This window comes from Ursus americanus, chromosome 2 (genome assembly GCF_024610735.1).
Source record: "Ursus americanus isolate L20-20 chromosome 2, mUrsAme1.1.p, whole genome shotgun sequence".
NCBI classification, from domain to species: domain Eukaryota; kingdom Metazoa; phylum Chordata; class Mammalia; order Carnivora; family Ursidae; genus Ursus; species Ursus americanus.
In genome coordinates this window covers 80,496,366-80,522,108 of record NC_142128.1, presented here as the reverse complement: position 1 = coordinate 80,522,108, position 25,743 = coordinate 80,496,366, and the positions used below count along the sequence as shown (strand labels likewise).

The following is a 25,743-nucleotide window of genomic DNA, read 5'->3' as shown; positions in this document are numbered from 1 at the left end:
GAACCCCATGGTTGTGTGGGTTTTATTCATCATCTATATGTTCCATGTACTAAACATTCAGGATTTCCCAGTTTAACAACTGAAACTTTTACTGTGGTGGCTCTTGTCAGTAGACTCTCACGGAAATCTGTTATGCCCTGTATTGTCACCACAAAGGTTATTGAGTCAGGAACCCTGCCATACCTTCTGTTAACTTTGCTTAAAGAGCTGAGTTGGTAGCCCACACCTGTACATTGTTACCTAACCTCAAAAAATACTTCAGTGTACCCTCACTGACTCTGGCTCACCTCATCCTGGGCTCTCATCAGAATAGGAGCCCTGTGTTGCAGCACTGTGTGCGGCTCTTCGGTTGCCTTTTACATTTGCCATTTTAAAATCTGAGAATCACAGCTACTGTTGATAGTCTGTAAGGAAAATGCTTTGGCTGACCACAACTAAGGCTGTCATTCCTCTGCTTTTCAGGCCAAATCTTTATACAGTTTTAGCACTCACGCCTTCCCCAGTGTCTCTACGTGCTCTCACAGGATCAAGCCTCAGAATTCACAAAAAGAACACTGGAGAAAAGCAAGGTATATGTCGTATTCTGATATGTAGCACTCTCTAGGTGGCTCTGTAGTTGTTCATACATTTGAGAACCCCACCTTTTATACCTGTTATATTCAGTGTTGTGAAGGAGTATAAAAATGATGATAACATATGCAAATTCCAACTGATTTTCTAAATATTTTCCGGGAATTGCTCAGAACTATTGCTCAAGACTATACCTTACTTGCTTTCTTAAAAATATAATGTGCATAAACCTATAAAGATAGATGTGGGTAATGAGACATACCCCTCTTGGTTTCTTTTTCAGTCTTCAAAAGAATTTCCTCCCAACTTCCTAGAGTTAGCTATTTAGAATATTTCCTAATGATTTTGGAAGCATTTTCCTGAATGGAGTAAAGTCTGTTATAGAAAAGCTGTCACCATTGTTAATGTTATCCCACACATTATAGGAATACCATATATGGTACCCGTTTCACAGAAAAGGTACACAAGAAATCTCAGAGTTTTACTAGATTAAACATGATTATACAGACTTTACTATTACTGGAGAGCAGAAGGAGTTAGAAAAAAGAAATACAATCCTAAAAATACTACGCTAGTACAAAATTTTTTTTTAAGATTTTATTTTTTTATTTGAGAGGGAAAGAGAGAGAGAGAGCACACATACATGAGCAGAGGATGGAGAAGCAGACTCCCTGCTGAGCAGGAAGCCTGATGTGGGGCTCAATCCCAGGACCCTGGGATCATGACCTGAGCTGAACGCAGACGCTTAACGAACTGAGCCACCCAGGCGTCCCAAGCTATTGTGAATCTTAAGTGAACTAGAACCCTTCCTAGTGCCCAAAATAAGCATAAGAATAAATCCCAGTGGATAAACTGGTATGAACCCCTATGAAATTGTCATGAAGAGATCCACAAGACAATTTTCATCCTCCTTGACTGGCCCAAATGATTTCCAAATGCATGTTTCTAATAATATTGTGAGCAACTCATAGCCCATATGAGTCGTCTGAAGTTTTATCATTTACAGGTATATGAAGCATTCCTAGACACTTCAGCCAAGTGAGCATCAACTACTTCTCTGTGACTGGGTCCTGATTAAGGTCCTCGCAAGAGAGACTTCATTGGATCCACGCTCAAGAGGACTCTACCAGGTTTTCCTGACCCCCTACATCGCTGTAAAGTGCCAAGGCCTTAAGACTTGGGTACGTGTATTACAACGGCAAGTGCCAGCGCCCACAAAAGACCCATTGGACCTGTCAGCTCCTCTGTTTCACCAAGCAGACATAATAACTTACCAGCAAAGCAGAGTAAGCCAAGTGCCTCTGCATGACACCACCAGCTGATAACACACAAGAAAAAATAACCAATTTAGACTAGAGCCCTATCTTTTCTTGAGAAACTGGGATTTGAAGGAGCTGTTTTGAGATCTGTGCTGCTAGTGAGTGACTGATAACATTATAGACTGAATCGGTCCCCTGAGTTCAGAGACTGAGTTGCAATTGAGTGAAAAATAGACAACGAAATCTTGAAGAATTGCACGGAGGTGCAAGCCAAATTTAACTCCGGTCGCCAAGTATTGTTGGTTGGACTGAGAAATTGCAAAACCAGACCTGTAATAGGCCTGGTTATTTGGGTATCTCTCTTTGTCATTGTTGCCTTTTACTGTTACATTGCTTTCTGTGTTAATCTCTCTAGGCCCAGATGTTCTCGGATAATTCACATTGCCCGGACTGTGGACAACAGTGGTTCCCTAGTTTAGAACTAGGACATTGGTTGTACCAGACTGAACTTGTTGAAAATGAATGTTACCAAGTATTCTTAGACCGTATTAACAGAGCTGATTATTGCCCTGAGTGTTACCCTGATAATCCTGCTAATAGAAGCCTTGTTCTTCCTTGGTCTTTCCCACTTGAGTGGGCTCCCCAAAATCTTACTAGATGGACCTTTGAAAAAGCTTGCCACCCATTTCTTCTGGGTCCTCCACTGGTTAGAAAAAGGATACATGACTCTAGAGTAGCTGGCTTTAACCCTGCATTGCAGTTAATCTTGACCAGAACAGACAAAACCTTGAACAAAAAACTTGGCCAAAACAAGTAACTTCTTAAGCAATCAAAATCATGGAGACTCTAGAGTTTGTACCAGTAGCCCAAGGAAGAATGGGAGAATGACTCCTTTCTAAATCTGATCTAGACTGTCACTACGTTGGGGAACTGCTTAAATTGTTGGATCTGCTCCCATCGTCTGCACATATTATTTTGTTCAGCATGGAATTTAATCAGTATTCCAGCCAATTTTTCATCTAGAACCAGTCTAATCTATGTTCCCTATGTTTTGGAATTAACTTTCCCATCCTAAAAAACTCCACAGCCTTATGGACATGACAGGATAGTCCTGGAGGAGAGGCCCTGTACTGTGTGTACCATAATGATACTTCTAGTGGGAAAGCATCTTTGTAGCTGGATTATAGATTATTCCAGTAAAACAGCTAGATATTTTAATAAGAAACCATTGTTCTAAATTGCATCTCTTATACATTAACCAGTGGTAATATCTATATGGGATACACACAAACATCCAGAAGTGCCACTGTCTTTACTTACTTCACTCTACATAAGCAGAGGCTATCCTGTTTTTGTGGCGACTGAATTTAGAATGTCCTCCCCTAGAAATTGAAAAGTACTTGTACTATGAGATAGGTGACAAAAGGAGTTATCAAGCTTGACTCCATAGACACTATGAACCGTCTACAAGAAGCATCTTTCTGAGAACGAAGAATGTCTTGCTGGACATTGACCACATTCTGGCCTTCATTTGTTGATGAGAATCACGGAACTAGAGTATAGGAGAAACTTAGAAAAATCTGTTGAAAACATCTCAGAGGCCACTGAACAATTTTTAAATTCCACTTAAGATACTAGATAATCCAGTGCTTGTGTAGCAGCTCAACAATGTTCCTAAGGTCCCAGGTTCTTTCTGTTCCTCCCCACTGGGATCCTTATCATGGTGGCTTTTTGTCCTCATAGTTGTTTCCTCAGTGAGTATAGTGTGGCTGTTGCTGTTCAGACATTTCATTCCCAATCAAAGGCTGGAAGTAGGAAGCAAAAGCTTTTTCCTTTCAAGTGTGTGTCTTTTATTTGGGGAAAAAAGTCTTTCTCAAAAGTCCCTCACATATTTCTTCTCACATCTCATTAGAAGGTACTGGTTCACAAGCCTGGGAAGCCTGGCAAAGGGGAATGGGGTTAGCAGTGCCTGGGTGGGGTACATTGTCTCCCCTAAAAAATCATGGCTCTTTTAGGAAGGGAGAAGGGAGGAATGAATGGCTGTTGGTATGCAACAAATCATGCCTGCCACATGTTGTGAAACCTAAAGTTATTTGTTCATCTGTATAAAGGATGTACCCCAGAGATCTACCCTGTATCTGCCTTTTGTCTATCGCAATGGAACTTCTCTCCTGTTACCTTGTTGAATAAACTGTGTGGACTGCTAAACTGAGTGAAGACTAGTTAGTTTATCATTAACTCTTGGTTAAGAACTCCTTTACTGTCCTAAAGCTCTTTCTAAAAAGTGAAAATTAGAGGTATTGCTTTTGATCAATATTATTGGTCCTTAAATTTTTTCAAACACATACTGACATTCTACATATGTGCAATGTTAAGTATCAGCAAAATGTTTTAACCAAAGATTGTTTTAACCAGTCCCTCCTTTAAATAGTTAAGAAAAAGTAAATGGATTTGTACTGTTGATTTCCAAATCAGTACCTGGATGAGCTTGTCAGAACATGCAGATTTCTTGATCTTAGAGAAATTTTGATTCCTTAGGTTGTTCACAGGGCCCGGGAATCTGCATTTCTAAATAATGGTGCAGGAGATTGTTATGCAGGGGCTCTGTGGATACTTTGAGAAGTACAGTAGCAGCACCTCTGTGGTGTTTAGTTGTCTGGCTTCAAAGGATGAGAACCGAGTACTCCTAATACTGCAAGGTAGTGACAGTTATTGTAGTTTGCTAGTGCCACATAAGGAGGTTTCATGTCAGACTGCAGCTAGGTCACTGGATATTTCAGATTATAACTCAGTCACATATTTCTCATTAACATAATCAGGACTGTTGTAGTTCTGTGTGGTGTCATTATAAGCTTTGTGAGTATATGGACAGGAGAAAGGAATCAAAAATATTAAATATTACATTAAGAATACTTTGCCTTCAGACATGATTATATTATCACATACCTGTTATGTGGTCACCTCTCAGAGATAACATGGCAGAGTTCATAAAATTGAGCAAAGAAGAAAATTCAGAGAACGTTGTAACTCTTCAGCTGAAGTCTTCTTAGTATGACTTTACTTGGCTTAAAATATTCTAAAATGCTCCAATTCATAATTATGAATAGTGAATTTTAAAGTATAAATGTGTTCCTAAAATTAAGTCTCACAACAAATGATCTGGAGGGTTACCCACTGTTTTAGATTATATGAGCCATAATAATCTTCATACTGTGGCAGAGTTGATACTGTCATTACTTATACATATTGGTGGCCATTTTTAAATGACTTTTATAACTACTTACAGTTATTTTATGCCGGACCTGGGAGTGGAAGGTTAAGAGACACGTGCTGGGGTCCTTGAGAAGGATATAATCTACTAAAGAGGAGGCTATCCTGGGCTGGGGGTGACTGAGCCAAGATTCATCTCTAAGTGATAGGAGAAGAAATAAGCCCAGGCAAGCAGGCAGGCATAAAAGAATTCCATGGAATCCAAAGAGTATGTGGCAATCAGCATGATACACTTATCTGTAAGAGTGAGATGAGCCATTTCCCTTCTGTTTCTTCAGTCTTCCCTGACAGCCCTTGATTCTCCATGGAATTCTGAGAACGCAGCTCAAAAACTGCTTATTATACAGGAAAAATAATGGCCTTGCAGCCAGCTGACCTGTGTTTGTCTTCAAATTCTGGGACTGTTAAATGACTTTGGACATTTTAACCTCTCTCTATCCAGTGTATCTGTCACATAGTAGTGCAGTAATAACCTACTTTATACTGTGTGGGGTTTGAATGTGATAATATATGCCAATCATATGGCACATACTAAGTCTTTAGGACTAGAAAAGGTACAGGAGAATGAGGTAGAAATTAGAACTAGGGGTAAAGTAGAGTTTTAGTTTTAGAACAGGGATTAAAGCCAGTTGTTAGAGCTTGATGCTGAATTATTGAAAACTTCTGAAGTCCCTTCCGGTGAAGGATCAGATGAATCTTGGTACTGAGGTTGAGTCTGTAGTTGAGTTGAGTCAAATGGTCTTAGGTTTAAAGGTTAAGAAGTGTACAGGGGTGAATGACCCCAAGCAATTCCTTGTCACATTTTTTAGGCCCATTTATAGTCATAATTATGGTAGATGTGATTGCTGTGTGATTTACTACGTCACCTGAGACTTTCCATCGAAATAAGACTTTCCAACACCGAAATAAGCTATTTGAGAAAAGTTGAAGGTTAGTTCATGTGTAGATTCAACCAGGTCATATGAGCTAGAGCCACAATTCAAAACTACATACAGGTTGCTGTGTAGTATGTTTACTCTAGGCGTATTTTTGTTTTTTGTTTGTTTTTTAGTGTCATGGTTAAAACCTTGGGTCCCTCAGTCAGTTTGAGTTCCAATCCTGAGTCTCCCTTTACTAGTTGTGTGTTTTTGGGTAAGGTTCTTAACCTTTGTGTATGTCCGTATCCTTGTCTGTAAAATGGTAAGAATATTAATGGTCCAGACATCCTAAGACTATTGTGAAGATTAAATTAGTTAATACATGAAGTGCTTTGGATGCTACTTGGCATAAACAAGGCGCTCAATAAATGTTACTTATTATTTTTGTTGTGTATGTTTTGTATGTTGTCTCTACAGCAGAATTATAAATTGTTTGAGGGCCAAGAGATCTGCTTCTTATCCCTAGAACCTAAAATGACACCATTCACTAAAATAAAAGTGTTTAAAAATAGGAAAAAGATGTATGTACTTATTGGCCCCTGACTGCTATACATTTGTCTTGATGGCATTTATATCTAAATCACCATCTTGGATTGACTGATTCTCTTTTGTCTTTCTTAGCCGCTTAACTTCTGAATCTCTCTCTCTCTCTCTCTCTTTTTTTTTTTTATTTACCACTTAGAGGGGCCTGGGTGGCTCAGTCCATTAAGCATCTAACTCTTGGTTTTGGCTCAGGTAATGATCTCGGGGTTGTGAGATCAAGCCCCACGTTGGGATTCTCTCTCTTTCTGTCCCCCATTCATGCTCACTCACTCTGCACTCCCTCTTTCCTAAATAAATAAATAAATAATAAATAAATCCTTAAAAAAAAATGATCACTTAGTGTTGCAGATTCCAGTGCTTCCTGGTACCTGCCCCTTCTCTCTACCCCAGGTCTCCCCTAGGTCTCTGTCCCATCCTTCCCTCCTACCTGGTCCCCATGGTGGAACCAGAGGTTTTCAGGATGAGTAGAGGTTGGGTGAAGTCCTGCTGCTCTCCTACTCCTGATTTTGTTCTCACGGGCAGCTTTTTCTTGTGTTGTCTCCTCCCAGCTGGTTGTGACAGAATGCCCGGGAGGCTGTGGTTGAAGCGTACCTCTGTGACATAAATTCATTGCTTGTAAGCTCAAAGAGTTAGCATTACAGACCCTGCCTTTTGATTCTTTTCTTTTCCTCACAGAGGCTAATACATTTTATTACTCATTTAAAAAAAGTATTAACTACATCAAACATACAGAAAAGTCCAGAAGATAACATTCACCAGTTTCCCAGATCTAAAATATATTAACATTTTGCTACATTTGCCTCAGTTTTTTTTTTTAAAGATACTTGACAGAGTTGGAACCCATTGTTGTCCTCATCCTATTCCTGTCTTTCCATCAGCAGAAGCAAGCACCAAATGGAAGTTGATGTGTATCCTTTCCGTTCATGTGTTTTTTATTTTATATGTATTTTTAAACAATGGTACAGAGCAATAAAAGAGAATTGACTGCTTTCAAAATGTTATTATTCAGTAACATAGCAGTAACATAAGATGTAATATGCACCAGTTTGTAGAGCTGCCCTTAACGACGCTTGGTTTGTTGGAGTCCGCTGAACTTGGTTGTATTGCTGCAGTGCAAAGGTCCGGCAGTGTACCAGTCAATGAACACATACCAAGTTGTCAAAGCATTGCCATTGCTACAGTGAGACGGAACAGAAAGGATGCATCTTAAAAAAGCACAAGGCAATCACATTGGCAGAGGAAGTAGGCAAATTTGTGTCCCTACTTAGAGAAGTCCCAGGATATGGAAAGGAAGGCATCCCTCAGTGTGCCCTCTGTTGCATTCTCCATAAAGGGAGAATAAAACTATTGCTTTATCCTGTTTAAAGCCCTCATATAGAGACTTAAAGTAAAATGATACAAGTTTTGCTGCAGGTTTCAGGGTCACAGGGAAGTGCAAATAGCTGCCAGTGATGCTGTGTTTCACTGAAGTGGCAAAATGAATCATAGCCATATACGGGGCACCGAAAACCAACATTTCACAATTAAACTTGTAAGGGATTTGCTGAAAGAAAATATCTTTTGTGCCATACGAAGCACATTGGGTCTTCATCAGTTCCTTTTTGCAAAAGATACCATCAAAGGGATCTTTTTTTCGGACGTGATTATGGAAGGGTTTTTCCTACAGCTGCAAAACGTCTCCAGCATTCCCATTTTCCATCAGGATGAGGCTCTGCCTCACTTCCAGTAATCAGGCAGAGGTTCGTAATGTATGCATTTCCTCATGTGGATTGGACAGTGCTCAAAAGGTTGACCTGCTTCGGGAATAGTGGCCTCAAGATCTCCCAGCTGCCCCACCATGTGACTTCTTGGGAGGATGTGTCAAGAACCTCGGTGTTTATACCACTTCTTCCTTGTAGCCTTGAGGGAATACCATTTCAGCTATGAACAGTGATCTGTTACAAAGGGCCTGAATGAAATGGGCTGCAGGAATGTGTGCCTCGTGACAAGAAAGGTATATACTGAGCATTTGTAAGATTATAGAAAGATCTGTGATGGTTCCTTTTGCAGTGTTTCTTGGCTGCATTCTGGTTAGCAAGTAATACATTTTTAAAAGCATTCAGTTCTGTTTGTTGAAAATAAAGTTTATTGAGGGTGTTCTATGTGCAATAAAATGTACAGATTTTAAGTTTGATGACAAATGTAACCACCACCTCAATAAAGATATGAGATACTTTCCTGACCCCAAAAGCTTTCCTCATGCCCTTTTCCAGTCAGGAGGCCTTCCCCCAGGAGCCACTGACCTGTTTTCTGTCACCACAGACCATAGACAAATAACCATTTGCCTACTCTAGAACTTCATATAAAGGAAATCATTTGGCATAATACTCCTCTATGTGTGACTTCTTTTCACTTACACTTTTTAGATCTATCCATGTGGTGGTTTGTATCAGTAGTTCATATTTATGCCATTTGTTCACTTCTTTTGAATCACTAGTATAAATTTGTTTTTTTTTTTTTAAAGATTTTATTTATTTATTTGACAGAGATAGAGACAGCCAGCGAGAGAGGGAACACAGGCAGGGGGAGTGGGAAAGGAAGAAGCAGGCTCATAGTGGAGGAGCCTGATGTGGGGCTCGATCCCGTAACGCCGGGATCATGCCCTGAGCCAAAGGCAGACGCTTAACTGCTGTGCCACCCAGGTGCCCCTGTTTCTTGAATTGTATGTAAAAGTTATAATACTGTTAGAAATTTTTGAGATCTGTAATTCATTTTTTTTAATTGCCACATACAATATTACATTGTAAGAATATACCACAATTTTTAAAAATCCACTTCCTTATTGGACATTTAGGTGGTTTTCTCATTTTTTCCTCATTTTAAGCAATGCTGCCACAAACATTGGTGGGCGCTTGAGGGAAAGTTTCTCGAAGGCATATATCTAAAAGTGCAGTTGACAATTTGTAGACCATGCGTGTCGTAACTGTACCAGAACTGCCATATTGCTCTCCAAAGTTGTAGTAACAGTTTACCTCATTGCCAGTAGGACTTTTCTGTATATCCAAATCCTCACCAACACCTGGTATTGCCCGACACAAATTTTTGCCAGTCGATGGTTGTAAAATGCTATTGTATGTCATTAATTTGTTTTGCATTTCCTTGGCCACTCTTACTGATTTCATTAGAATGTTAGGTTTCCTCTTCGTTTTAACAATTTGTTAAAACTGTTAAACTCTTTTGCCCACTTAAACTGTTTTCATAGCATTATCTGTCTTCAGAGTCTTTATGTATTCTGGATATTAATCCCCTGCTGATTATATGTGTTGCTGATATTTTTCTAGCCAGTAAATTTATGTTTTAATTTGATTTTGAGGATTTGTATGGAAATTAACATTTAAAATGTGATCACATTTGTCAAATTTTCCCTTTATGGTTTGTGTATTTTATATCTTGTTTAAGAGAACCTTAAGATTATAAAGATATTCAGTATTCTCTTCTAAAAATTCAAAATTTTGCTCTTTACACTTAGGTCTTTAATCTGGAATTGATTTTTGTGTCAGGTGGCAGGTAGAAGTCTAATTTTTTTCCCATTTAAATTGTCACTTGTCCTCAAAGTACTCATTAATCCATTCTTTCCCTTTTGTCTCTTAGCCAATTTCCGTTATGTATGTGTGCATATATTTCTTGACTCTGTTCTGTATATTCTCTTTGTTCTTGTACCATTGCCCTATCATATTTATGTACTATAAGTTTATAATAAGTCTTGGTAGATTTGGCAAAGATAGCCCCCCTCCCTTAGAATTATCTTTTTATTTTTCCTTCAGAACTATCTTAACTCTAATCCTTTACTGCTCTTTGTGAATTTTAGGGTTAGCTTGTCCGTTCTCTAAGAAACATATAACAATCCAAAAATTGTCTTGCAATTTTGTTTCAATATACAATGAATCTATAGATTTATTTGGAAAGAATTGGCATCAGTGGTTCAGAGTCTTACGTCTATGCACATGATGTATTTCTCTGCTTGGGTCTTTTTTATGTCCTTCAATAAAGTTTTATGCTTTTCTTCCTAAAGTTCTTTTTTTAAATACAGCTTTATTGAGGTATAACTTACATACCATAAAATGCACCCCACTTTAAAGTTCTTGCATATCTGTTGTTAGATTTATTACCAGGTGTCTTTTAGTTTTTAATATGAAATTCCTTATAGTTATTATGAATAGCATCTTTGCTTTCTAAAATTTTTGTCACTGGTGCATAGGAAAGTTTTACCCATAGTTTTCTTGGTTTGGGCTGGTAGAAAAAAATTGTTTTAAGAAATCTGAAAAAGACGGAGGACTTTTTATTTTCTACCATGAACTAGGATAGGAGAGAAGCCCTCATTGCAACATATGATGGTAATGAAAAGGAGAGTTGGAAGCCCAATCTCAGGAGATTGAAGAACATAGAAGAGTGACCAGTAACTCTCCAAATCTGAGACACGTTCTGAATGTTCACACCACCAGAAAGGAGGCCTGTCTCTAACTCCTCCCTTCCCTTCACGTTTACAATTGGCACCACTCTATACATTCATACATTTATTTATTCATATACTTTGTAATTAAAATAGGGAGTTCTTACTTTGCACTGGGCATTATACCAGGCATTTGGAATTAAAATTTTTAACTTGTAAAATTGAATTTTGCGGAAGAGTGCTGTGAAAAAGACATAAAGTTAGCTGGCTAGCCTCTCAGCTAGGCCATCAAAAATGTAACCCTTTCCAAACCTCTTTCACATATACTTTTGTATTTAATCCTCATAGCAGTCCTTAATCATTTTTACAGATAAGGAAAGTTAAGTAACTTTAGGTATTATTATTCCTGACAAAAAATGTGATTTAACTATAAAGTGATAGAATATTTTATTGATTATGAATTGCCTCTGATTTTGATTCCTTTTGTATATAGTTCCTAATTTATACATTGGTCTTCTTTGAGCACCACCTGGAAAGGCATTGAAGAAATCTAAAAAGAATACTGTGAGAGAACCACGAAGAAGGCAGTGACAAAACTCCAAATGTTTATTTCCTACTCCCGATACCAAGGCAGCTGCCTTAGTTTGTAGGTGTTCTCCCTGTGCATTGTTACTTAGTAACGATAAGTGAAAGCTGCTGATAGGCTCAGAGATTTATGTGGGACAGAAATTGAAGAATAAATGGAATCTGCAGTGATTAACTACAGTGACTTAATTTCTACTCTTAGAATTACTTTTTATTTCATTTTCAAAGACATTTTCTGTAAGATTCTGGTCATTTAGCTTTTTCCATCCTTTCAACACACTGGAATGTATTAGGAGATTATGGTATCCGTGCAAGGATAATCTGAAGCTTTTTTCTATTTGTAGGTCCTCACCAAAGCCAGAAAGCATTTCTCCTTCACTAGAAAAGTTTCAAAGACGAACTATTACTCAGACTAAACATATTGAATAAATAAAGCTGAAATTGGCATTTCTTCCATGTATGAATAAAAAGTTCATTTACTTTTTTTCATTTTATTTTAGTCACTGTGTAAATGCCTTGTTTCCTGGGTCCACGGGAAGCATGAGTCTGTTGGGACTTGGGACAAGAAGAAAACAAGACATCTTCACAAGAAAAACCAGACACTAACAAAAAGTATCCCAAAGTCTGAAGAGCTAGAACACAAACATGGCCGACAGAGGACTTAGGGATCCTGCCGAGGGTAAGATTAGTCTGTACAGCACTGGTCTGTCCAGGTTTGTGCTGTAGGAATCTAGATCCATGCTAAGAGAAGATCTCAGATGACGGAAACCTGAGGTTTGGAAGTAAAAAAGTTAGCTTAATCGATTAGTTTGTTAGGATTATTCTTACGCTTTTGTATTTACTGAAGTCCACCACAATACCAGACCCGAATTATAAGGAAAATTAATGTTTTAGAGACTGCAGTAGTACAAACCTGTAGTATTGGGAAAATACATGCATCTTAGAAAGAGACAGTAGACTGATTTTTAGAGCTATATTTTAAAAATCAAGAAAACTGATATGCCATCTATTTAGAGATGTTTCAATTATAGGAAAGATGAAATTTATTTATTTATTTATTTATTTATTTATTTATTTATTTTTAAAGATTTTATTTATTTATTTGACAGAGAGAGAGGCAGCCAGCGAGAGGAGGAATACAAGGAAGGGGGAGTGGGAGAGGAAGAAGCAGGCTCCCTGCGGAGGAGCCTGATGTGGGGCTCGATCCCAGAACTCTGGGATCACGCCCTGGGCCTAAGGCAGACGCTTAACGACTGCGCCACCCAGGTGCCCCGGAAAGATGAAATTTAAATTCTTCATCTTGCTTGTATATATATGTAGGAGATATAAAATACACAAAATATGAAGTAGATTTAAGAAGAGGGCAAATTTACTTAAACCTTTTTTATTAAGGATATTTCAGAATACATAAAAGTAGAGCACTATAATGAATTCCCACATACTCAACATCAAAGTCCTTTTTTTAAAAAAGTTTTTATTTCAATTCCAGTTAAAATACAATGTAAAATTAGTTTCAGGCATATACAGTATAGTGATTTCAACATCTGAATTTCAATTTTAACCTATATAATGCTGGCCCTTTTTTTTTTTAAGATTTTATTTATTTATTTGTCAGAGAGGGAGCCTGCGTGTGCGCGCAGAAGCAGGGGAACAGCAGGCGGAGGGAGAAGAAGGCTCCCTGCCAAGCAAGGAGCCCAATGCTGGACTTGATCCTAGGACCCCAGGATCATGACCTAAGCCCAAGGCAAATGCTTAACCTAAACTGAGCCACCCAGGCATCCCTATAATGCTGATCTTGTTGCCTGCCTTGGAGTATTTAAATGCAAATCCAAGGCATTATATCATTTTGTTTGTACATACTTTAGTTTACATCTCTTAAAGATGGATTTTTTAAAAAAGTAACCAAAATAGCATATCACACCTGAAAAATATATTAATAGTTATTCCTTAATATCATATTTAATCAGTATGCACATTTCCCCACTTGTCTCAAATCTTTTTTTTTCTCCCTAATTTTTTTCTCCACAGTTGGGGTTTTGGTTTTGGTTTTGATTTTTGTTCATAGTGGGCCACTCACAGCATTTGATTAATACATTTCTTAGGTTGCCTTTTTAAGCTTTATTATAGAAAATGTCAGATATACATTAGAGTGGAGAAGGAGACGAGATGAATCCCATGTACCCATCAAATGGATTCATCTGCTGTCAACATATTTCATCTATAGTCTTGCTTCTTTCACCCATATTCTTGAATTGAGGCAAATTCTGGACATCGTGTAAAAAAGATGCTTTAAAAATTATCACACTATATCATACTTAAAAGATGAATAGTAATTCCTTTGTTATCAGCAAATATCTGGCATTTAAATTATCTGATTATCTCATAAATATTTCTTCAACAATTTATTCAACACTAGATCTAAACAGTGTGGTCACACATTGCATTTGGTTGATATATTTCTTCTCTTTAAGTTTCCCTTAATAGGTCACCCTTCCTTTTTTTTCTTTTCTTGCTGTTATTAAAGAAAGTCTCTTGTCCCTTTGAATTTCTCACATTTTGGGTTTTACCTATTATATGTCTGAGGCATGATTTAATATATTCCTCTATCTGTGTATTTCACGGAAATTGGTAATTAGAATCTTGATCAGATACCAATTCATTTGCTTGGCAAGAATACTTCATAGGTGGTATAGTGTACTTCCCCTTGCATTGAATTGGGAGGTTAATGATGTCTGGTATTCCCTCTTTCTGTGATGTTAAGATTGATCAGTTGGCTCAGCAGTTTTGTCAGTCTGGTCCATTCATTATAAAATTTCTCATCGGCTTTTTGCATAGTGGCTTTAGTTGCTGTTGACGATGATTTCCTAGATTCATTATTGCATTAGGGAAGAAGATGTATTCAATACAACCAAAAATTGGTTCTGTCATTCAAAATAGTTTAACATTAGTATTATTAGATTTATTAATACATAATAAGTTTGTCTTAATCACCTTTAGCGGAAATCAAGAGAAATAATGTTTAGGAAGAGTGCCTTGTAAACTCAAAATCTATACATGTATTACTTATTATGAATCAGGGACCTTGTTAAACTGCAAAAAAATAGGGAATTTTTTTCAATAAAAATTACAAATTTTTATCTCAATAGCCTCTCAAAAGGATTTGAAAAATGACCCGTCAATAAGTTCTCAGGCACAGGAGACCACAGTCCCAGCAAGTACTGCTGAAGAAGCTCAGACCCCAGACCCTGCCTCTGGCCTTAACGAAGTCCACCAAGAGGTAGAAATAATACATCAAGGAAGTGCAGACACAGATGATCGATCAGAAAGTCCAGATGGGACAGATCATGGGGACTGTCTAAAGGATAAAACAGAACGTGAGAACAGCCAGAGTTCTCAGGAAGAACAGAACCCACCAGAACCCACCTGTTCTCCAAGTGACGGGGTAGGAAGAGAAGACGCACTCTTAGGGAGCAGCTCTGCAGCTCTGCCCAAGGAAGTGGGCAGCGGACCTGGAGTTTCACCGGAGCCACCTGCCATAGACCCTCAGGAGGCCCAGACCCCTGAGCACTCCCCTGCAGCGCCGGAGAGCCAGGGTACTGTGAGGAGGCGACTGCCGACACCAGGTGAACTAGCCCCTTGGACTTCTGTTTTGTATTGCTCTGTTACTGAGAACACAGCATAGGTCGGGGTCCTTCTTTTTAGAAAACTTCTCTTCATAGGATCAAGGCCTTTGGGCTTGGCTCAAGGTCAGTTAAAGAGATATGACTGAGCTGAAATTAGAGTGAGGTTTCTCATCTCCTTGACTAGCTCATTACACTACTTAAGTAGCGTCCAACACATAAACTGCATTTTTAAACTCTTTTTATAGTTTATAGTAAGCATCCTGTCTTCTCTTATGAAGATGATAGTCGCAGTGGCTAAGGCCTTAACTGGAACACAAAAGAGACATGAATTCTAGTTGTGGCCCTACCATTTGCTAACTTGGGTGACCCTGGGCAAGTCTCTTAACTCCTTGGTACTTCAGTTTCCTATTTGTAGAATGAAAAAGTTGGATAAGAGCTATCCAGCTGGTCTCTCCCAGCTCTCACTGTCTATAATTCCATGTGTTGATTTGTATTTTATTAAGTACTCAGAAGAGCTCAGTGTAAAATGCCTATTTGCCAAGTGCAAAGGGATATAAAATGTAAGACATTCTGTTCATCAGGGACTCGACTAAGGGCTGGAAATTCATGTTTCACTATAAATCAGTGGCTGATCTCAAATATTGTTTCATTCACTAATCATTAGAATAGTCTGTAACTTCAGTGAAGGCGGCAAGGACTATGCCTCTGTCATTCGTTGTGTTTCTCTGGCCCCTGGCACAGAGAAGCAACTTTATGAATAGTTGTTACATAAATGAATGACTGTGACTTGTATGAACTATTATCTTCCGTCAGATTTTCACCAGTATGCAGGTTCACTGAGTAGAGGAAGAAAATATTGTTTTAAAAATGCAGGCTGTGTATGGGAAGCAACTTAATATAGCGGAATGGGCTGACCTAGCTGATGAGAAACCTTGTTCTTTTTTTTTTTTTTTTTTAATAATGATTTTTTATTATATTATGTTAGTCACCATACAGTACATCCCCGGTTTTCGATGTAAGGCTCGATGATTCATTAGTTGTGTATAACACCCAGTGCACCATGCAATACGTGCCCTCCTTACTACCCATCACCGGTCTATCCCATTCCCCTACCCCCCTCCCCTCTGTATCCCTCAGTTTGGAGAAACCTTGTTCTAATCTCAGCTAGGCCACATCTCTTTATGTGACCGTGGGCAAGGCCCTTAACATCCCTAGACCTTTTGCCATGATAGGTAAGGGGGGGTTCGGTAGGGGATCATTAACGATCCTTTCATATTTTGTGATATGATATTTTAAAGCCCTATTTTTTCGGGTGTGCTGTGACTAAATTCATGGCCCTTTCTAGGTGGAGATGATCTTATTTCTTTATGTTAATAGAGTATACCGTTCAAATTATTTTTCCAGTAAGCACACATCTCAACTGTAGAGTGACGTAGAGTGCTACAAAATACTGCCCTCCTTTTCACCCACACATTTTAAGATTGATATCTCACCCCACACCTACATTTTAAAAAAAATATATTTTATTTATTTATTTGACAGAGAGACAGACAGCCAGTGAGAGAGGGAACGCAAGCAGGGGGAGTGGGAGAGGAAGAAGCAGGCTCCCAGCAGAGGAGCCTGATGTGGGGCTCGATCCCAGAACGCCGGGGTCACGCCCTGAGCCGAAAGCAGACGCTTAACGACTGAGCTACCTAGGCGCCCCCACACCTACATTTTTATGTCATTCATTAATTTTTTTTAACTTTGTATTCCTTGCTTTTTATCGTTCCTTCATAAGAGGTTCAAACTTGCTTTTGGAAGCTGTTTTGTAACTGTACAGTAATCTCTCCTGTCTCTAAACTTAGATTCTCTGTTTTTGTATACTTGGGGTCTTGAGAAGCCACATGACTTGAACCCTGGAATTAGAGTGCCATTGCCTTGTGATGTTGAGTCTTGTGTTCAGCTAACACTTCTTTTTTTAAAAAGTGTTTTATTATGTGTGCTTTATTTATTTATTTTTAACAACGGTCATTTATTTATTTAAAGTAGGCTATACTATGCCCAATGTAGGGCTCGAAGTCATGACCCTGAGGTCAAAAGTTGCATGCTCTCCCAACTGAGCCAGCAAGGTGTCGCCAGCTAACACTTCTTCAATCCCTTTTTAATTTTGTACATTTTCTCAAAACACATTGTAGATAGGTTTGGCTGCAATATTAGGATGCTTGTTTCTTTGTCTTTGATGTGAGGGCCAGTGAGGAATAGTGAATGTAGCAACAGTAACCTTACATGAATTTCACAGCACTTCATTTTATTCTTCTGAGTAAAAGAAATAGCCTTAAGGAAGAGACAGGAAAAAGTTAGCTTTGTATAAGAAGATTTTAGAAGTATAGAAATCCTCTCAACCTAATAACTCTTTGGTCTAGTAAGAGATTTAAAGTATATGATACCCCATTAGTGTATTGTCTGAAAATAATATTCCTTTTCTCCCCAGTGACTGAAAGTCATCAGCAAGAAACACAAGAGTTGGAAGAAAACAAAGAGAATGCACCGGCTACTGTAAGAAAGACGAATAAGAAGGATTTTTTGAGTTATGGTGAGAATAAAATTGGTCTTATTGCCATGTTGATTCACATAGTAAATCCTCAGAGAAAACACGTAGAAAACTAGCAGATTTAAACAGTTGTGACATTGTTTTGTATTATATTGTTTTGTTTTGTTTTAATTCCAGTATAGGTAACTTACAGTGTTACATTAGTCTCGGGTGTACAATATAGTGATTCAGCAACTCCATATACCACCCTGTGCTCATCACAGCAAGTGCCCTCCCTAATCCCCATCACCTATTTCACCCATTCTCCCCACCCTCTCCCCTCTAGTAATCATCAGTTTGTTCTCTATAGTTAAGAGTCTGTGATTTTGGTTTGTCTCTTTTTTTCTTCCTTGCTCATTTGTCTTGTTTCTTAAATTCCACATGAGTGAAATCATACGGTATTTGTCTTTCTCTGACTAATTTCACTTAGCATTACACTCTCTAGATCCATCCATGTTGTTGCAAATGGCAAGATTTCATTTTTTTGGCTGAATAATATTCCATCGTGTGTATATATACACCACATTTTTATCCATTCATCTATTGATGGACACTTGGGCTGCTGCCATAATTTGGCTATTGTAAATAATGCTGCAATAAACATAGGGATGCGTGTATCTCTTTGAGTGAGTGTTTTTGTATTTTTTGTGTAAATACCCAGTAGTACAATTACTGTATAGTAGAGTAGTTCTATTTTTAACTTTTGAGGACCCCGCATACCGTTTCCACAGTGGCTGCACCAGTTTGCATTCCCGCCAGCAGTGCAGGAAGGTTCCCCTTTCTCCACATCCTCACCTCCCTCACCTGTTGTTTCTGACGATGTTGATCTTAGCCGTTTGGACAGGTGTGAGGTGATAGCTATTTGTACTTTCGATCTGCAGTTCCCTGATGATGAATGATGGTGAGCATCTTTTCATGTGTCTGTTGGCCATCTGGATGTCTTCTTTGGAGAAACGTTAGCTCATTTCTTCTGCCCATTGTTTTAATTTGATTATTTGCTTTTTGGGGTGTTAATTTGTGTAAGCCTTTTATAAATTTTTGATACTAACCCTTTATCAGATATGTCCTTTGCAGATATCTTCTCCCGTTCAGCAGGTTGCCTTTTAGTTCTGTTGATTGTTTCCTTCGCCGTGCAGGAGCTTTGTATTTGGATGTAGTCCCGATAGGTTAGTTTTGCTTTTATTTCCCTTGCTTTAGGGGGGACATACCTAGGAAAATGTGACTACAGTCTATTGCAGATTACTACCTGTGTTCTTTTCTAGGATTTTACGGTTTTATAGTTTTAGGTCTCACATTTAGGTCTTTAATCATTTTGAACTTGTTTTTGTGTATGGTGTAAGAAAGTGTTCTAGTTTTGTTCTTTTGCATGTAGCTGTCCAGTTTTCCCAACACCATTTGTTGAAGAGACTATTTTTCCCCCATTGGATTTTCTTTCCTGCTTTGTCAAAGACTACTTGACCATACAGTCATGGGCTTATTTCTGGGCTCTATTCTGTTCCATTGATCTGTGTGGCTGTTTTTATACCAGTACCATACTGTTTGATCACTACAGCTTTGTAATATACCTGGAAGTCTGGAATTGAAATACCTCCAGCTTTGCTTTTCTTTTTAAAAATTGCTCTGGCTCTTCAGGGCCTTTTGTGTTCCATATATATTTTAGGATTATTTGTTCTAGTTCTGTGAAAAATACTGTTGATATTATTGATAGGGGTTGCATTGAATGTGTAGATTGCTTTGGGTAGAACAGCCATTTTAGTAATATTTGTTCTTCCAGTCCATGAACATCACATGTCTTTCCATTTCTTGGTGTCATCTTCAGTTTCTGTCATCAGTGCTCCTTAGTGTTCAGAGTCCATGTCTTTCACCTGTTGGGTTAGGTTTATTGCAAAGTATCTTACTATTTTTGGTGTGTAAATGGGATTGTTTTCTTGATTCCTCTTTCTGCTGCTTCATTATTAGTGTATACAAATTCAACAGATTTCTGCACATTGATTTTATATCCAGCAACTTTATTCAATTCATTTATGGGTTCTAGTAGTTTTTTGGTGGTGTCTTTAGGGTTTTCTCTATAGAGTATCATGTCATCTGCAAATAGTGAAAGTTTTACTTCTTACCAATTTGGAAGCCTTTTGTTTCTCTTTGGTGTCTAATTACCGTGGCTTGTTTTAGTATGTTTTTTAAAAATGTTTGATAATAAGTACTAGTGCAATAGAGCAATAGAGTTTTAAGGACTTTTCATGTAGGGGCCCTGGCAGATGTTCCGCCATCCTTAACAAAATGGGAACTCCCGTAGGAGGAAAGTCTTTTCGTAAATATAGAAACTAAAACTGCTTTTTAATTACAGAGTATTTATTAACTTCTCAAGTGGCATATTTACATTTTGATCCTTAGGGAAATAATGGCTTATTGTAGGTCACAGGTACTTGGAGAAGGTGGAAGACTACCCTGGTCATTCATTTCCAAATCACATCATTAGTTACAGCAGTAAAGACAAAAACTGAGCTTTCACCTTTCAACAAAAATAGAATATGTTCAAATAATTAAATCTAAGAAATTAGAGAATAAGTATTTCTGGTAGACCTTAATATCTCAAACTTTATAGGATACAGGCAAAAGAAACTCACCACAACTAGTAAAATCTGACAGTATCTCTAACTCATTTCAGTTTACCACAGGTTTTATTCCTGATCCACATTCTAATTTTGTGTTTTGTTTTCCCATTCTCTGACAGGCCCCATCTTTCTTGGCTTGGTTATGACTATTGTTTTGCTACATTGTGTTAATAGCTACTATTCCTCTCCAGCCCAGCAAGTGCCCAAAAATCCAGCTTTGGAAGCCTTTTTGGCTCAGTTCAGCCAATTGAAGGCTAAATTCCCGGGCCAGAGTTCCTTCTTGTGGCAGAGAGGACGTAAATTTCTCCAAAAGCACCTCAATGCTTCAAACCCCACTGAGCCAGCCACCATCATATTTACAGCAGCTCAAGAGGGAAGAGAGACCCTGAAGTGCCTGAGTCACCTCGTTGCGGATGCCTACACCTCCTCCCAGAAAGTCTCTGCCATTCAGATTGACGGGGCTGGAAGAACCTTGGAGGACAGTGACACGGTCAAGCACTTGGTTGACATGGAGCTGAGCTCGGGCTTTGAGAATGGCCAGAAGGCGGCTGTGGTGCACCACTTTGAGTCCCTGCCTGCAGGCTCTACCTTGATCTTCTACAAGTATTGTGACCATGAAAATGCCGCCTTCAAAGATGTGGCCCTGGTCCTCACTGTTCTCCTGGAGGAGGAAACATTAGAAGCAAGTGTTGGCCCGAGGGAAACTGAGGAAAAAGTGAGAGATTTACTCTGGGCCAAGTTTACCAACTCTGACACTCCCCGCTCCTTCAACCACATGGACTCAGACAAACTGAGTGGGCTCTGGAGCCGCATTTCACACCTTGTGCTGCCCGTCCAGCCTGTGAGGAACATTGAGGATCAGGGGTGCCTTTTATAAGCTAAGCACAGAGGTGGTTTCTGAAGGCATGGATTTATTAAAAAGTCAGTTTAAAACCTGTTTCTGTGGAAGGAGGTTGATGAAAAGCCTGGAAAACACAAATGAGCTTATTTTAGGAAAAAAAATTTCATTTTTTTAACTTTTGTACTATCTTTCTAAGTTTGACAAAACTTGACCTTTTTTCCTGGCCTTTCAAGAAAATCAGGTTTAAAATATGCGTAGAATATATAACTGAAGCTTTTTTTCTAATCCAAAAATATAGCCACAGAATCATTGCATGAGAAGATAAAATCTTCTCCGAATGACTACGGAGTGATTTTTGTTTTCTTGATAAGGAGCCTTTTGGCTAGTGTTTAGACTTGGACTAGAGCAATGACTGTTAGGAAGTGATGGTAATTTAAAAACTGTTTTTTCTATCACATATTAAATATTTTTTAAACTGACATTAATAACCTAGTAATGGGATTACATCTTATACTAATTTGCATTTTTGAATAGTATGAGAAGAAATATGAATTCAAATACTTAGCTGTATGTAAGGCACTGTGCTTTTATTCCGTTAATGGGCTGAGATAAAAGCCGCTGTCCTCAAGAGATGTTCTTAAGAATTGGAAACAAGGGGGAAGTTGTTCATCATCTTTGGAAATGAAGATGTTCCAATGGACCATATCTTTTCTTCAGCTTTCTTGAATGTTTTAGAGCAGTGGTTTCTAAGCTGTGTCTACTGACAGCCCTCCCCTTTTTATCGGAGCAGTTCTGCTTTTGACTGCTTTATAGAGTGGGAGTCTCCATAAGATTCCATTGGAACAAAGAGTTCCACTGATATTGAAATTTGAAAATCACTGATTAAGTGAAAAAAAATCTTAGAAGATAGAAAAATGAGTAGGAAAATAATGAATGTATTAAAACGTACGAGTTGGAAGAAGATGAGATAGAGGTTTATTGTAGAGACATGCTATTTTTGAAGGATAAAGACCTACAGATGAAAAGAGTGTATAAGCTAGTATTTGCTTAGCATATTTCTAATGCTGTTGTTAATATCTGTTAGTCATCATTTCTGTCTCCCCTGAATGGAATTTTATAATTGTCTAGGATGAGAGCTTTGAGTGCCATTTAAGCAGAACAGATTTTAATAACTAATTGAATAGTAGGTTTTGTATGGGTACAGTAGCATAACTGCACCATGCTGTTTACTTGTTACACAGTGATGGAACATTACATAATGCAGCTCATTTCTCAACTAGATGGTCAGAAATACCGTTAGGTTAACAATTAAAGAAATGCAGGAGAGATTATACTTCGTAAAAGGAAGCAGACATGGCAAGTAGATTCTAAGAGGTTTTAATGACCAATATGAGTTGTTGAACCATGTTCTGTGATCGTAAGAAAGATTGAGAACAGTGTTTGTGGAGACCGTAGTTGTTGATTTGCATTGCAGCTCTGAAGGCAGAGCTCTGCTAAAGTTATCTTGACCTAATGAAGGGTCTGTTCCAAGGCATGGCATACCTGAGAACTATCACCATGATCCTGGAATGTTGCAACTAGGTGTTGGCCTCTCTGCTGTTGTGGGAGCAGAATATGTATATATATAATGTATATGTGTGTGTATGTGTGTATATCTTCCTGGTGTTTCCAAAACCCTTCCATCCTTTAATCATGTGACTTCCTTCTTGCTTTAAGCATTTTGATGATTAAAGCATGAAGGAAGTCACATGTTTAAAAAACATGGAAGGATTTTTTGAAACAGTAGGAAGATACAGGGATCTTTATTGATCCCTAAAAAGAGATTACAGAGACATGGGAGAAGAATCTATTGGAAAATTCCTGTCACAGGAAAAACAGGTAGATCTGTTCTAACCAGGGCCTTAACTGGTGTTCAGTTGAGTGTAGGGACATACCTGAAAGAACTATTTACATTTGCGACTTTGTGAAGGAATCTCTCCAATAGATGTGAGGAAAGACCTGCCTGAACAAAAAGACAAAGCATAGTGAGTATCCTATCAGTATCAACCCAATATAAAATCAGAGAAAATTGAAGAAAAATTTATATACCATATTTGAATTTTTTTCTGTATTTGTAGATCTCAGGTGCCAGCTAGCGTTATGTCACACAAAACCAATGGTGCCTTGTAGAATTGTTCTGCTGGCCTGCTGACCTGTGCTACCTCAGATCTGTGAAGCACCAGTATGAAATGTGTGTCTCTATCTCATCTATCAGTGTTTCAGATCACCAACGAAACAAATGTTTTTGGTTCTTCATTCAGTTGAATATGGTTTTTCATCATTTCCTTTCAATATAATTTAGAAAAAGATTTTAAAATGGCACTTTCTTTTTTTAATGTTTAGCCTTTGTTAAAAATCACGTTTCCTTCCATGTATAAGTGCAATCAACTGAAACTATTGTCAGTTTTCTATCCACTATTTCAAAACTTATTTTAAAAAGAAGCAGTATATTAGCTTTGGGTCTATTCATGAATAAAATGATTATTTTTAAAGCATAAAACTTTATATTTTTTAAATGTAAAATAATTAAAATTTATTATCAAATGTCTTCTTAATTTTTATTCAATTGTTTTGTTTTTTCAAGTTTCCAGATTTTCTTTTGTGTATCTGATAGTTCATCTTGCATTATTTCCGCAGTTTGTTTTTTTGACTTAGAATAGGGACTTGTAGGCATATGATACCGTGCATGATACCATACTTCAGTGTTTAATTGTTATCCTAGAAAAACTCTAATTACGTTCTACATTAAGAAGAATTGCTTCTTGAGTGATACCAGACCTGTAGAAGAAATTGGTCTAGAATCTGTCTCTGGACTTTTGAGTTTTTTCTCTTGTGAGGTAAATTTGAGTTTCCCAGTTCATTTTCAGGGGTTGGCAGAGAAGTTCCAGGGGTGTTCCTATCACTAAAGGTAGTAATGCTATTGTTTCTATTTGTATTTTTTAAATTAATAAAATAGTTTAAATGTATTTCCTTTGAAAGCCTGCAAGCTTTGTGGTAAGGCTCAGCAAGCCTGGGGCCTATCATCCTCCAGCTAATGACCCAGTTGAACCTGCAGAGCTGGCCTGGGTATGTTCCAACGACAGACCCCCCAAGGGGCTTGATTTCTATAGAAGCTTGGGACCCCATCAGACAGCACATCAAAACGGGGATTGACTGTTTCCAGTTTTAAGATGCAGCCTCAACAATTTTCGTGGGTGGGCTCCCACCGGACAAGGCTATCCAGGTGGTTGGAGACCCGCCTGAGCTCCATAGGTCTGCAGGTCATGGTAGGCAGAGGCATGGAACAGGCCAAGTGTAGGGAGAGGCCAGATTTCACAAATAGGCCATGGGGGCATTTGCCTTATTTCAAGCCCTCACCTCAACAAATATACATATTCCCCCTGAAGGCAAAGCTGGAGGAAGCTGAGCCGCCTGGCCGGGGCAGGGCCGGTGGGCTAGCTGGGCGATCCTGCACTGAGAGACGCCTGGGAACTTAGATTCCTGTAAGTCCTGGATCCCATCAAGCAGACAGTCAGAATGAGAACTTGAGGTTACTGGGTTAGAGCCTGAACTCCACAGGCCCCGGGCGCTCTAGCTGCCCGAGTTTGGCCAACAGCGTGTACTGTGCATGTATGGGCAGTGCAGTTCAGGGAAACCATGGAACTTGCAAGTGGCGAGTGTCAGGAGAGGCCGGGCCTAAAATTCAGGCTCTTGGGGCACCATGGCATCTGCCTGATTCCAAGTCCTAAGCTACACAGTTGCACATACTTCCCCTGAAGGAGAGGCTTGGAGGACTGTACCACCTTGCCAAGGCGGGTTCGATGGCTGGCCTGGGTAGCCTCCGTAAGAGATAATGGGAGCCTGGATTGCCGGAGAGACCCGAAACCACACCAGGCAACAGCAAATGGGGACTTGCTCCAGTATGAAGCAACCGGCTAAGAAAGATTTTAGGGGGCAGGCTCCCTCCACCATGGAGGCTGTACAGATGGTTAGAGACCAAGCAGGCGCTCCTCGGGGCTGGAGGGCCTCCACTGCCCCAGGCAGGTTGCGGGGTGTGAACTGTGGACGCAAGGGCCCCCGCACAGTGCCGGGAGATGGCTGCTCCCACAGTGGGTCGTTGAGAGCACAAGACCTCTGCCTTAATCTACACTCACACACATTGGCAAAGCTGGAGACACCTGGACTGCGTGCCAAGGGGCATGGGCAGACTGGCTGGGAAGGCCTTCACTAAGACCCTTCTCCAGCTTGATTGCTGGAGAAACCCAGGATACCATTAGGCATCCAGTCCAGATTGGGACTGTGGCCAGTTTAAAGCTGTCGCCTCAGAAAGATTTCAAGGGGCGCTCCCTCTGCCCCAGAGGCTGTGCCGCTGGTTGGGAAGGACTGCTGGTAGTGTCTGTGCTGATTAGGGCAGTCAAGGACCTGGAGCTGGGCGGTGTCAGGAGAACCAGATCTCAAGGGGGATCTCTTGGGGATCCATGGCATCTAACTAATCTGGATAAAT

General features: G+C 39.1%; 2 protein-coding genes across 5 annotated transcripts in view; both read left to right on the top strand.

Moving 5' to 3' along the window:
• LOC123801456 (torsin-1A-interacting protein 2-like) overlaps positions 1 to 24,226 on the top strand; it is a 40,001-nt gene extending 15,775 nt beyond the window's left edge. For 3 of the 4 annotated variants that reach the window (XM_045811492.2, XM_045811490.2, XM_045811491.2), the window contains exons 2-5: positions 12,074 to 12,252; positions 14,720 to 15,196; positions 17,670 to 17,771; positions 20,500 to 24,226. In XM_045811492.2, the coding sequence (XP_045667448.1) occupies positions 12,219 to 12,252; positions 14,720 to 15,196; positions 17,670 to 17,771; positions 20,500 to 21,257 (1,371 nt within the window). In that variant the 5' untranslated portion in view covers positions 12,074 to 12,218 and the 3' untranslated portion in view covers positions 21,258 to 24,226. Of the gene's footprint in view, positions 1 to 1,614; positions 1,752 to 12,073; positions 12,253 to 14,719; positions 15,197 to 17,669; positions 17,772 to 20,499 lie in introns of those variants that run through there. The other variant, XM_045811489.2, reaches the window with a different exon arrangement.
• Positions 1,746 to 4,041, top strand: LOC123801457 (torsin-1A-interacting protein 2). The gene has a single exon (XM_045811494.2). The coding sequence runs from the start codon at positions 2,251 to 2,253 to the stop codon at positions 2,644 to 2,646; it is 396 nt and encodes a 131-aa protein (XP_045667450.1). The 5' UTR covers positions 1,746 to 2,250; the 3' UTR covers positions 2,647 to 4,041.
• Positions 24,227 to 25,743: the final 1,517 nt, after the last annotated feature.

Coding starts and splice junctions, on each gene's coding strand:
- LOC123801457 (XM_045811494.2), top strand. CDS start 2,251: ATGTTCTCGGATAATTCACATTGCCCGGACTGTGGACAACAGTGGTTC.